This window comes from Haliaeetus albicilla, chromosome 4 (genome assembly GCF_947461875.1).
Source record: "Haliaeetus albicilla chromosome 4, bHalAlb1.1, whole genome shotgun sequence".
In the NCBI taxonomy this organism is placed as follows: Eukaryota; Metazoa; Chordata; class Aves; order Accipitriformes; family Accipitridae; genus Haliaeetus; species Haliaeetus albicilla.
In genome coordinates this window covers 23023514-23036887 of record NC_091486.1, presented here as the reverse complement: position 1 = coordinate 23036887, position 13374 = coordinate 23023514, and the positions used below count along the sequence as shown (strand labels likewise).

At 43.2% G+C, this 13374-nt stretch overlaps 1 protein-coding gene across 1 annotated transcript; it reads left to right on the top strand.

The window, feature by feature from the left end:
* Positions 1-1612: 1612 nt before the first annotated feature.
* On the top strand, positions 1613-10519 carry LOC104313559 (cilia- and flagella- associated protein 210-like). Its single transcript, XM_069781382.1, has 7 exons — positions 1613-2030; positions 2879-3035; positions 4094-4233; positions 4528-4720; positions 5302-5466; positions 5973-6079; positions 10097-10519. Exons 1-6 carry the CDS (start codon positions 1933-1935, stop codon positions 6072-6074), a joined length of 855 nt encoding a protein of 284 aa, XP_069637483.1. The 5' UTR covers positions 1613-1932; the 3' UTR covers positions 6075-6079; positions 10097-10519.
* The last annotated feature ends 2855 nt before the right edge of the window (positions 10520-13374 follow it).

Sequence of the window (13374 nt, the reverse complement as noted above, 5' to 3'; positions counted from 1 at the left end):
TGATATGTAATTGACCATCAGTGTAACCCATTCCAGCCAAAAGCTCACTATTATGGTTATACTTATATTACTCATTGTTCTAAAAATTCACCGTCCCGTGTTTTTCAGGCCTGGGATACGAATTCCCAGTACAAAAGGTCACATTTTTCATTAGCCTACTGCCAGTTAAGTATTCCTGATAATAGAAAAAAAACCCCATAACAACTTTACAGAATCTCCAGGGGAAGAAAAAACAACCTAATACATGTGAAAGTTAGAATAGTTATTGCAGTTTTTACAGCATTTTGCAACTACCTCTAAAACAAATGTCATACTATAAATTAGTTATATGAAAATATGAATGTGATTTGATCACAACCCTTAAAAGGTCACCTAGGAGACAAATAGGTCCCAACATAGCCATAAATAGCTAGTACAAGAAGAGCATAGCAAGAAGAGACAACATAGTTGGACTGTTCTTTCAAAAAGACTAACAATGATTCAGTCTGCGGTAAGTAGATCCAGATCTAAAATGGTTTCTCAGATTCCTCAGCTGACTTTCCCAACACCCAAGTCACACACACATCTCACTCCTTAAGCTTAGGTTCTTTGCTGAAATTTTACTACCATGTTCCTGCCTTGGACAGAGTTAGGGTTTCCTAGAATGACTTCCTCCACCAGTAACCTGGGGTCTAAACAGGGTATCCCCCTATTCTGGGGTCTGCTAGAAACAAAGCTCAAGAAACTTGAAGCTTTGCTTTGTTGCACACAACCTTCTGTTCCAGCCCTGCAGCTGCCCGTCTCTGTTGGCCAAACTAGAAAATGACGCAAGTTCTAAAAAAAATAAAATTGGGAGAGTTTTGTACAAAGGTTGCTTGCCCATATTTCAGTTTGGAAAATGGGTCTTCTGTGTGCCTTCAGGTTTCCGAGCCTGGCTTCCAATAGCAAATGGCTCTGAAGAAAGCACAGGGTTTTGAGCAGGACGCATGGCTACCCGGAGGCGAGGTCCCTCCGGCAAGCTGAGGGCCAAGCAGAGCTGGTTTTACCTGCCCTGCGGCGTACAACAGCTGGATGCAAGATGGACGTACTGCTCGCCGAGTGCAGCAGCCACCTCCCCGAAAAACCAGGCAGGGCGAGGGAGGAACTTGTGGAAGGAGGGGGAGGGCCGACCCCCTCATCCAGCTCCCCGGGCCGCCAAGGGCTCTCCTCCCGCAGAAGAGCGCCCAGGGGCCACCTTCTGAGGTCAGTAACGGAGAAAGGCGAGTTTCCAACGCCCCCAACTACAGGCAGGCCTAGCGGGATGCGGGTGACGGGGGAGAGGCGGCAGCCCAGAGAGCCAGGCCGAGCCGGGACGCCGCAGCGCAGAGCCACGACAGCGGGAAGAAAAGCCGCCCAGGTGGGAGCAGAAAGACAGAGGCAGATGCGGACGCTACAGCCTCTTACCGCCTGCGGGTATTTCACGAACCGGCCGCGGAGGAGGGCGGCTCCCGCACGGGGCCTCCGCCGTGACCGCCGCTGCTCGGACCTGCTCTGCCGCCCGACCCGGACGGAGCCGAGGTAAGGCGAGGGCGGGAACCCCGCCACCAAGCCGGGCCGGGCCGGGCCGGGCCGACCCTCGCAGCCTGAAGGAACGGGCGGTGCCCGCCGGTAGCTCCCCGCGGCGGGGCGGAGCGCTGGGCCGGGCGGAGCCGCTATAACAGCCGCGTCACCGGGCGCGCCGGTCCTCCCTCATCCCCTGCTGCCGCTGTTCGCCCCGTCAGCGGGGCTCGGGGCGTTCCCGCGGGCGCCTCTCGTCGCAGCCGCCGCCTTTGTTCCCTCTCCGTGTGCGGAAGAACGAGCCCCGGCTTCCCGGGACAGCCGGGCCGCCGCCGTCTCTCTCTCGGCAGACGTTGCCGCTTGGCGGAGAGGCGGGCGCTGGGCGCAGGGCCGGCCCGCGGCGGAGAAAGGCCGACGATGGACCGCGACGGGCCGGACGCCGCCCGCCGGGAGGCAGAGCGGGAGCACGGCCGTTACCTGGACCGCCGGGCCGTGGCCCAGGAGCAGCTGGCGCAGTGAGTCCGGCGGGCTCTGCCCGGCGGCGGCGGGACCTTAAGGAGCGTGGCGGGGGGGAGCGGGATTTGGGTTAAAAGCCTTCCCGTGGCCAGCTCCGCGCCGCGGACGCAGGACACGAGGGGGCGAGTTGGCGCTAACCCAGCTGAGGCGGCCCGGCTCTGGCGGAGCGGGCCCCGCCCGCGCCTCGGCGGGAGCAGCCCCGCCGGCGTCGTGCCCTGGCTGGGGCTGCGTGACTCGCTGCTTTGAAACCATTGCTTCTGAGCCTCCTCGCTCTGCGGTCAGGCTGAAAACGTGTCCCCTCTCCTCGCCCTCCGGTTCCTCTGTAACTCTGTTCTCCAGCTTCAGAAACGTCTCTTGCTACCAGTGGCTACGCCCGTCCTAATAAATTAAACAAGACGCTCTGCGTTCTGGCACTGAGAGGCAAAACTCTTCACTATTGCTGCTTCCCCCAGCCCACGCTAGCACGGGCTGATGACCGTGGCCACGTCTTGCACGGTGCTGTGGCACTGTTTGGAAGACGGCTAGCTGGCAAAGGTCCAGCTTGTACAGGGGGTGGGCTAACAATTAAACAGGCTAATCAAATTCAATCTAACATTAGAGTGCGTACGCTGATGATGTTTGCTTTTGCTAGTATAGGCTTAACCAGCACCCTTGCAGTAGGACTGAGCTTTGGCCAAAGGATTTGCAGCTGCCTTTGAAAAAACATGATTCTGTTTTTGATCTCTGATATTCTACTTTCACTTCAAAGTATCACTGTTAAAGTGCTTGTAGATATGTAGAATGCCATATCTGTTCGTTACTTCATACAGTCTCTAGCCCATTTATTCAACTCCTTTTTCCAATTCAGAATAAAGGAGCACAAGCATCAGGCAGATCTGGCCAAGCTAGAAGACAAAAGAGAAGGCGAACAAATACAGAGATTGAACCGACTGTACCAACTGGAAATTCAGAGAGGAAAAGAAAAGGAACAGGAGGAAAAAGTTGAACGCCAGAGGCTGCATCATGTAAGTAACAGGAAAGCAGACAGTTCAAAATGCTTGTTTCACCTTGGCTGCCTGGAGTGAAAGGGTTGCATTAGGCCCACAAATAAATGGGCGTGCTGGCAACAGGAGGTTTGCTGACAGCTTCAGTAGCATTGGATCACATGCCTACCTTGTGAGTTGCAGGCCATGTCTTTCCTCTGTGCTTTTGAGAAAGGCCTCTTGGAATTTGTAATGTGGCACCTGAGCTTTGGCTGGTCTACAATGGAAAAAGTTTGCTATAGGCAGCAAGGAGATTGTCCTTGACTTGAAAATGGGATTTAGGTTCCATGTACCTGCGCTGTTTTAAGCCCATTTTCCTTTGTTAGGCAGAGGGAGTAGCCCAAGTCTGAATATGACAATATCTCTTTAACTAGACTTTCCCTTTATGATTGGAGATGTTTAGAAAATTAGTCAAGACCTACTTACCACACCTACTGTTCCTTCCCCATGCCTGCTTGAGCTGGGAGACTGAAGTGTGGAGGTACTGTGATGATTCATTGGAATGTGAGAGAGTAAGAGGAGAGAATTCCCACTGAAACCCTACTTGCTTTTTTCCCCTGTATTCTTCCTCACCTCAATTATAAAAATGATAACCCATTTGCCCCCAACCTTTTATATGCAATAAAAGCTATATATACTCATAACTGGCATTTCTGCATGATTACAAAATGCCTTGTCCCTTACACTTTTTATGGTTCTACAGACTTTTACTGTTTGAGCCCTTCAGAGTCAGTGCTGTGTGAATGATACACAGGATGGGAACAGTTGGAGCCAGTGGGGCAGTAGAGGAAAGAATATAACTTAAAGATACTGTGCTTGGGGCTGCAACCACACACTAATTTTACTTTTGTGGTAGTTTGTGGTAAGTAGGTCATGAGAATCTCTCCCGGTTTCTATCTTCTATAGCTTCTCCACTGATAAAACCAAAGAACTCTTACATAGGCTAGGCCTGAAGTCTTTGCTAGATTATTTTTTTTTTCAGTTCATGTTTCCAATATCTGATTCTACATAAAAATAACAGTACTTTTCTATTTAAACAGGAGTATGCAGCTGAACAGAAAATAATTAAAGCTGAAGAGAAACAAAAAGAAGATGATGATGATGATCGGATTAAGGCTTATATCAAAGGAAAAGAAATGATGGCTGATCTGACAAGAGAAAAAGATGCAGAGACTAATAGGTGGGTCTAGGGCTACAGTTTTCAGGATCAAGATTCAAACTTGCAATTGAATTTTGTGACAAATGTTACTCTGAATTTTTACATCAGCAGAATCAGAACTTTGTCATGCAAGCAATTTTTCTGTAATTAAAATTTGAAAAAGAAGTAGAAAGTCCAGAAGAAATGCCTGCCAGTTCCAGTAGTAATTGGTGCTGTTGGGGGTGGAAATGGGATTGCTGGCTTTGTTAGGAGCAGAGCCTCAGGTAATTGGAGTGGATATCCTGGTATGTTATGATAGCTCATGTTCTCCTGCAGGCTAATGCAGAAGCATAAGGACAAAGCTTTTGCACAACTAACTGCACAGATGAATGAGGCATGCAAAATTGAAGATGATCGTCTTGCTAGAGGAGCTGCAGAGGTAGAATATGAATACCAAATAAAAAACAAAGAGAAGGAAGCAAAAAAAAAGGCTACCATTGAATCTATTGCTGAACACAGAGCCACTGTGGTAAGAAACTTAGCCTGTTCTTATTATTCTTTCTGTCATATATACCTGTACTTCTGAATACCTTTCAGAAACACCGTAGATTCTAGCACAGTTGTCTTCAGTGAGACACATGCAAGTTCTCACTTAGCAGCTGCCTCTTGTATTAACTGTCTATAGTTTCAGAACTAACTCCTTAAGAAAGGTGAAAGCAGTACATGTGATGAACCCCTCTCAAAAAATAAAGAGTTGGAAGGCTCTGTAATTGTTGATAACTTGTGCAAACATTTTCCAGACTCTGCACTGCTTACTCCAACTGAGGGGCCTGGCCCAGATCACAGCTGGTGGCTCTGGTGCCATGCATCAGCATGCTTCATCAGGTCCACTGACATCTTTCCTGGGGTCCTCTTTCCCTCTCCCACTTCCTTGTCAGGCACACATCTGCCAGGGCTGCTGAAAACCCCGGGCTTGGACACTGGCCAGTCACAATGACTGTGTTTATCAGAGTGCTGATAGAGGGCTGCTTCTGCCAAAAGATATGACTTCCAGCTTAGCAGGCTAGCTCCTCGTTTAACTTTTTTTTTTGTGTATTTTGTAAAACACAGATGAAGATGAAAGTAGAAAAGGAGAGAGAGGAAAAAGCAGAGGATGAGAAGGATCGTAATCAGTGGATGGCAGCAGATCGTATCTACCTGGAAATGGAAGAAGCCAAGAAACAAAGACAACGTGATGCAAACATGGAAGTGCAGAAAATTCAGATCCAGCAAATGGTAAATAGAAGAGCTGTCAGCCCCTTCAGTAAGAACCCCGTGCATCTAAACCAATAGTACTAGATCTCCTGGGCAGGAGAGAGAGAGAGGAATCTTGCTGTGGGTGTGATGTGTGCATTTTGTTTGTTTTTTTTAACCTGTGTGCACTGCAGGTGCTGAGGTTGGGGACCAGCCTCTTCTCAGAGCAGTGGAGCAGAAGCCTCTTCCAGGCTGACTTGGCCCATGCTGGTTGGGGAGGATTACCTGGGAGGGCTGGTAATAAGGAAGAGATCAACAATGACAGATTGCATCCTGTCCTGTGTCTTTATGCCATTTTTTCAGCCATGCCACTACTGCTCTCTTGTATCTTCTGGGCAGGTCACCAAAGAGCAGCAGCTGATGCTGATGTTCACCTAGCTATTCAATGTACCCTTTATGTGGGGGGTATGACAGGGGAGAGAAGTGGGAAGGCATGATATTTGACAAGTATCAACTAGGTATCTACTTGCTTCTGTTTTCTTTATCAGGCTGAAAAGCGGGCAAAAAAACAACAGGAAAAGCAAGCAGATTTGGACTACGATGCTCAGAGAGAAGCTGCTTTTTGTAAGGATCGAGCATTTCAGCAATAAAGATGGTGAGTAACTGAATCGGTGCCATTACTGGATGTAATTTTTATTCTCCTGTTTGAGCATCCAAGGAGGGAACAAGATACGGGCTTCCTAACTAGGACAACTGCAAGAGTGGTGGAGTGTATACATGTGCAGTATTAAAAAAAAAAAAATTTGGGAAGGGAGGTAAAGAAGGATGGTTGATGTAACACCATCCATGTTCCTCCTGCCAAATGTATGCAAGCCCCCAACTTGCTCGGGGACTGAGCAAACACTTGGCATTGTGCAGGAGTGTTACACCTTGTGTGCTGCTCAAAGCCCTCCCTGAGGGCAGTGCCAAGAACTCTGCTCAGAGCCAGCACAGACCCAAGTAGTGTCTTGGTTGGTCAGTCCTGCTGTGGTCTGGGCTGCTGTGCTGGTTTTGGATGGCAGGACATAGCTGGTTGGAGCTGACTGACTCTCTGTACCCATGTCAGTTAGTGTGGGCCATAAGGGGCTTGTTTGTGGAGCGAGGAGGCTGCTGGTGAGAACTTGACACCTGTGATGCATGTGTTTCAGAGGTTTTGCCCAGAAAAGCTCTAGCCTGGTGTCAGGGCTGAATGCCCATCACTGTTTGGAGCACATCTTCCTGTTTAAGTTTCATCTTAAAGGGTCCAGTTTGTGATCGCTCTGTAATGTGAACTAAAGCACAGTAAGTAGGAACAATCAAGAGACTCATTTCAATAACGCACTTCTGACCTAAACTAAAATGCTGATGTTGCTGCACTATCAACTAAAAGTCACACAGAATTATTTCCAATTACCCTGGAGTAATTGATTTTGGAAACTGTCTATTTTTAAAAAAAAAGACATGGCAATTAACTTGTGAAATTGTCTCTAAATACATTTTTTTCATAGTTCACTAATGAAAAATTTATTTCCCTTCTCTCTGAGCCAGTGCTCCTTTTACTACTTCAAGCTTTTTTCAGCAAGCAGAAGGAATGGAAACTTTTAATAAAGCCTTTTGATAGCAGAAGCTGGAGCCTTGAGAAGAAGCATTGACTACAGCAGAAGTGGTGCTGAAATCTGCAGTGCTTGATAATGCTCCAAATGCATCCCTAAGTGCATATTTGCACATGCTCACTACCATGCAATTGGTGAGTTAAATGGGTTTTAGTCTACCTCCACAGCAGCAAGAAGCAAGGTGGACTGCAGCCTCATTTCCTCCTCAGCTTCAAGAAACACCCTGTTCTGCAGATTATGTATGTGGCAGCAGCTGAAGTCTACAGCCTGCTTAAAAGGGGTATAAACACCATGGACTTTGAACATCTCCAAAGATCAAACTCAGTATACCTAGAGTGAAGTAGGAAGCCTGTGTAATTTTAAAACACATTGGCTAAGTATGGATTTAGTTACCCAAATTCAGCATGAAGAAAATGCAGCATAAATCATTGTCACTTTATTCCATTGATTGAGATGCGCATGCTTTGTGTGCTTGCTTTAAATGACTAACCTTAGTTAGTAATCCTCTATAAAACTAGGCAAAAAAACCCTCCAGTGTTTTAAGAACACGAAGAAATACTTGAGGTTCTAAAACTTTCAGTGACAAAGCATTTTGGTAACAATTGTCTTTTACAGTTGTCCTACATGAAAGGCAAGAATGGAAAGCTGCTTACTGGAATAATACAGAAGACTAAAATCAGCTTGATGTTTATGATATGTTGAAGAAAACAGGAAGAAAAGACAGGGAATAGGCTAAGAGAACAACTCCTTGTGCAAACAGAAGCAGTTGAAAGCTATTGAACAGACTGAGATGAGAAAGAAAGCTGGGCTCATTCAGTCTGGCAATGAGGAGACTAAAGAATGAGCTCACTAACAGCCTACAGGTGCTTGAAGGGTAGTTAAAAATACAGCACAGCCAAACTCTTCTCAGCAGAGTTGGGTGACTGATAGAACAAATTGTGACATGGGACATCAGGCTGAGTAGTCACAAAAACCTGCTTCACCAGGAGCAGAGTGTGGCGATACTGGATCAGAATGGCCAGAGGTGGTGGAATCGCAACCTGTGAAGGCTTTAAAGGTGTCCCATGTAAGACAGGAGGCTGGTCTAGCTGACCACCAGAGGTTCTTTTCAGCTACCATCTAAAGATGGCAACAAAATACAGGGAGATCAACTGCAGCTGATAAGGGAAATTGCTGACCTGGAAGAATCTGCTCATTGAGAAGTACCTCTAACCTAATGCCTAGTGTCACTACTTGTATTAGTTATTAGCAGAAGTTTTAATTAAGAGCTAGCAAATCAGAACATGCTTTGAGAAATAATTTGACTAGTAAACTTTAATTACTGTTTTTGCTCAACAAAGCACCCTCTCAGATGGTGTGCTGCTTCAGGAGGTTGTAGCAGATGAGAAACGTAATAGGTATTGGCCTTATTAGAAGGCTAAGACCTTAGAAATGCAAGGCAACCCTCAGATGGACTGAAACGGAGATCTTAAACTGCACTTTTTCCAAACCTGTCACCCAACTCTGGAAGTAGAATGGCAACTTAAGTTTGAGCACGTGGGCCTCCAGGGTCTAACAGGGTATTCTCCCAACAGTAACACAACTGCTACCTGCATGGCTAAAGTAAGACAGTACTGTTGTCATGGATCTAATACAACTCCTCCCTCGGAAATGGAAGAGAAGCCTTCTAAAATGCCCTGTATCCTAAGGGAATTTGAGTTAACTCAGTGTGCAGCTCTTCACTGTTAGGTAGTGTTCCAGGTTGGAGTTACTAGTTCTGTTCAAGTTCTTTTAACATTACAGTCTTTGCTACTGCTCAGCTCTGAGGAAGTTTGAAGAGGACACCTACCTGGAAACAAACTACCCATGAACAGAAGAGTTGGCACCGTGGGACTATTAAGGATGGACAGTTTCGTGTCCCAGTACAGACTGGTTGTATGCTCCTGAAAAAGAAAAGAAAAATTTTTTTTTCAAAGGTCACTCATTATGTTAGGTCAAATTTGTTGTTTCAATAGCTAAATTCTTTCATATGCCTGTTACTAACTTACACCTTTCTGGTATCTCTTGAATGGAAGAGTGCTATAACTAGTTTGTAATCTTCCTTCTTGTTCTGGCAATGCATCTTTGAGAGAAGAAAAATTGACTACTTATAAATAGCTCTCAAAAAACCCCAAACAACCCCAATACAAAAAAAACCCTCCTCTCTGAAGGCTAAGACTTCAGAGGGAGTTGAAGTGAAGGCCAGAGGTATGACAAGACCATATGAGATGTCGTCTTTGTAATTATCTTAATTCCTTTCTATTTAAAATAAATCAAGTTGTGCTAAAGGCTTTGTTAAACTTGCAACATGTGTAGTCGTTCCCTTTACACTCCTGCACTGCCACCACTACTAACTAAGCTGCTTTTTGTTTTGGTATATCATGGCCTTTGGCATTAAAACTGGATACCTAAGTGTATTCAAACCTGCCCTCTAATCTGTTCAACCAATCTCTAGAAAGCAGTCTTAAAGTATAGTTGTTCATAGCTGGTTGATACTGTCTTGCATAAACCAGCATAGCACTTTTATCTGTGGGTTTCCTCATCTCCAATACATTATCCAGAGAAATGCACGATTCTGTTAGGTGCTCAACAGCTTGAACATCAGAACTGCAGGTCCAATAAAATTCAACATTACATCTCTGTTAACGTAATAGTAATTGTCCCCCTCAAATGAGTAGCACCTGGTCTGACTCCTTTTCTATGTAAAGGAAAAACAGGCAAAGGTTAGAAAGCAGCAACATGTACTGGAAGAAACAAGCAATAGTTACTGAGTAGACCAGAGACAGGATCAAAGGTATGAGACTACTGAGATCTGGGAAATACAAATCCAGCAACCGGTACAGTGGCATAGTGGACAAGGGAGAAATTGGACTATCTTTGGTAAAGCTCACTATTGCATTACTACTATAGGACAAGTATTTCTGCATTAGTTTCAGTTACAACCTATCAGTGCATATAAAATTATTTGTACAACAGTTACTGATGATATAGTAAGACTTAAACTCTGTTTCTTTCTTCTGCAGAAATACATCTGACAACTACAGAAGTATCTACTAAGGAGTAAAAAGCTAGCCCGTCTCATTACAAGTTATATGTGCCTGCAAAACCCATCCGTGCCTAACAGCTGAAGCTAACTCTAGAGCAAGTTCCAAGGCATGTTATTTGCCAGAACCTCCCTATACTCAACTTGCAGCGCAAGAAACAAGTACCAAGCCATAGTTTGCAGCTGTACCTGTAACTACTCTAGTTTTATTATGGAACAAAGCAGTAGATTCACTTTCTAGGAAGTCAAGAGGTAACAACCAAAGGTACACTATCAGTTCATCTGTACTGTATTCCTTGAGTATTGCTGGGCCTGCAGACTATTTCAAAGCTTATGTTTTGGCTCATTTTTATTTTTTTTTTTACTGAGCAAATACTAAAATTGAATAAACTGTTTAAAAACATCTGTCTGTAACAATAAGATCAATGTTGAGTGTACCTTTTATTTGTGACAGTTTTCTACTTACTTTTACTCTGGAGAATGCAATGGAAGATAGGAATACTATCTTGAGAAAAGTTGTGGCACTGGCGGAGTCTTCAATCTTTATGTGAAGGCTATGGCTGCAGCAAGACTGTGTATATTTGGCACTCAGCTTTCTAAACTGACCTTAGGGAATAGGAAAAGCACTTTCCTGCTTTCTCCTAAGCACTGCTGCCAGCACAGCCAGGTTGGGATACTCGTGTAGGTGACTTCTTGATCAAAACTTGTTCTTTCACTCAGTTATAAACTGACTGTAAGCTGTCCTACCATTACATTTAAATTCACATCATCAAACAGGTAGTTCTGTAACTACTGCAAACTATTCTGCTTCACACCTTATATTTGTGTAAGTACAAGATCAAAGTTTGCAACTAGCAAAAAAAAAAAAAAAAAAAATCAGTGAAGACACTAGCTCAGCTGCATTACATAGCTGCATTTTTATATGTTACAATATATAGATAGTGAATAGACTGTCATTTGTCCTTCTGTAGTAGAAATTCCAACTCCATCTATAACTCAACACTAACCAATTTAGCATGGAATAAAAATCTGACTAGTCACATCTTCAGTAAAAATGTACAGATCTTGGTTTAACTGAAGAGGTAGTGTCCTGACATCAAATCACCATACCTTATAAATCAGTACAAACAGTACTACCACTTTAAAAGGCTGGAGATTGACCCTCAGAAGCACATTTACACACACAGGTTGCACCATGTGACTTAGAAGTGAGTATTACTCTACAGAAGATGCTAATATTGCAAGAAGCACTCATGGCAGACATATGGAATACACTAACAAATATGCAAAAAAGCATTTATTTCTGAGAAGTACTTTAATACACAAGTTGTACATTTCATATCAAGAACTTACTCTCCCGCTGAAAACTGGATCATCTTCCCTGTTGGAAACTACAAATTACAAAATGTTCAAAAGACTGAGGTTTCCAAATACTCTGTTGATTACTACATGCACAATACTGCCTGTATAATTAACCACAATTCTTTTAGCTGGTGAAGGAAACCAGTTATCAGCTAGTTCCTCTTACCGCTGATTATAAATTAATAGGCCTAACTTCTTTCCAATCCTTCCAACCATTCTTTTCATTAGCAGTTATGGCTAAAGCCACACACTGACTACTTTTTATATACAGTTATAGGGATACATACAGGAAAGGTAGAAATGTCTAACTTCCTGCCAAAAATAGCAAGTTTCCTTAAGTGCTTTGCACGTTACAAAATTTCAATTCAAATTAAGGGTGCTGCATTAATTCAGTTTATTTAGTCCTTTTAATGTTAATATTAGAACCTTTATGAATACAAATATAAATTTAAAGCCAATCATATGCATATTTAGCAGTTTAAGATCTGTCCTCTGAACTTACTCATGTTAACTGCCATAATAATTTTGTTTGAACAATGACTATGATTAAGGACACGAATTCTTTAACAAAATGTACCTTTACCTTTACGTAGTTTTACTATCTAAACTCACCGCTTTTATGATATTTTATTACTGCTATTCCTTTTGTGAAATTTCATACTAAAATTAGAAAACTTTGGTATGATAGCTTCTTTTTTAAAGCAGGTGACTATTACTTTTTGCTTTTATGCAACACAAGTTTTGTTAGAACAGTGTTCCTAATGACGTGAATTGTTCAAGGGTAGGAAATAAGAATACTAAAAGTACATATGCAACAAAATGGAAAGCTGAAGTTTTATCCTAGGCAACTGCAGAATTGTGCCAAATGCAAATTTTGCAAAATGCAGAGTTCACAGACTTTTTGATATGCATTTTCTTGAATAACTTAGTTAAATACTGCATTAGGAAAATTACTATTTTCAGCAAAAGAAGGAAAGTACAAGTAACAGTTCGTTACATTTCTATCACATTGACTTTAGAAGTGTGAAGGTTAATTTTGTCACTAGTATCCTCCAGGTTAAGTTGAAAAAAAAAAAATTAAGTCATAGCTGCTGCTAAAATACTATTGCGTTTTCTCAAAGCTGTTCTTCAGGTATTGGAGAGTGAGAATATATAGATGATTTAAAAGAGAGGTCTTTGATAAAGCATAGTATGGATATCTCTAGGTTTTCTGTTACAAGGAAAGTCCTAAAAGCAGGGATATACACTTTTGTCAATCAGACAAGCAATGAGTCTACTATGTCCCTAGAAAGTGTGTCCAAAAATACTTTATTTGCTTCAATAAATGAACACTTCCAGGAAAGGCAGCTAAAGGACTGCTGCTTTTATGATTTACATTAATCTAAAATTCACTTGCCAGACTGACACTATTACACATTAGACATTGTTAGGGGATCACTGCAAATTCTCCAGGGCATCTGACAAAGACCACTGCAAGAAAAGTCCATAGTGGGGGATTTCAGGTAGCAAGTGAGAAGTTTCAGGTTAAAAATCTGAAAACTGGATAGAAGAAAGGGTTAAAAGGTAACCATAGCCTTTTTTTTTTTCTTTTCTTAAAAAAAAACCAACAACCACACAACAAAAAAAACCAAAAACAAAGCAACAACTGAAACACTATGGCTGTGTCAAAGAATTAGCAGACAGCAACACATCTTTTACAGGCAGCAATGTCTACATAACCTTACATTATATCCACCCACCCTCAATAAGAATTTGTGCTTGAGTTGATGGCAATACCCAGAAAATCCAACATCAAATAATGGTCTCTTTCTGATAAAGTTTGGAAAGCTACTGCCAATACTAAATTCAGAATTCCATGTATATATAGGCTGTACGGTATTAGTAAAATGTTAGTAT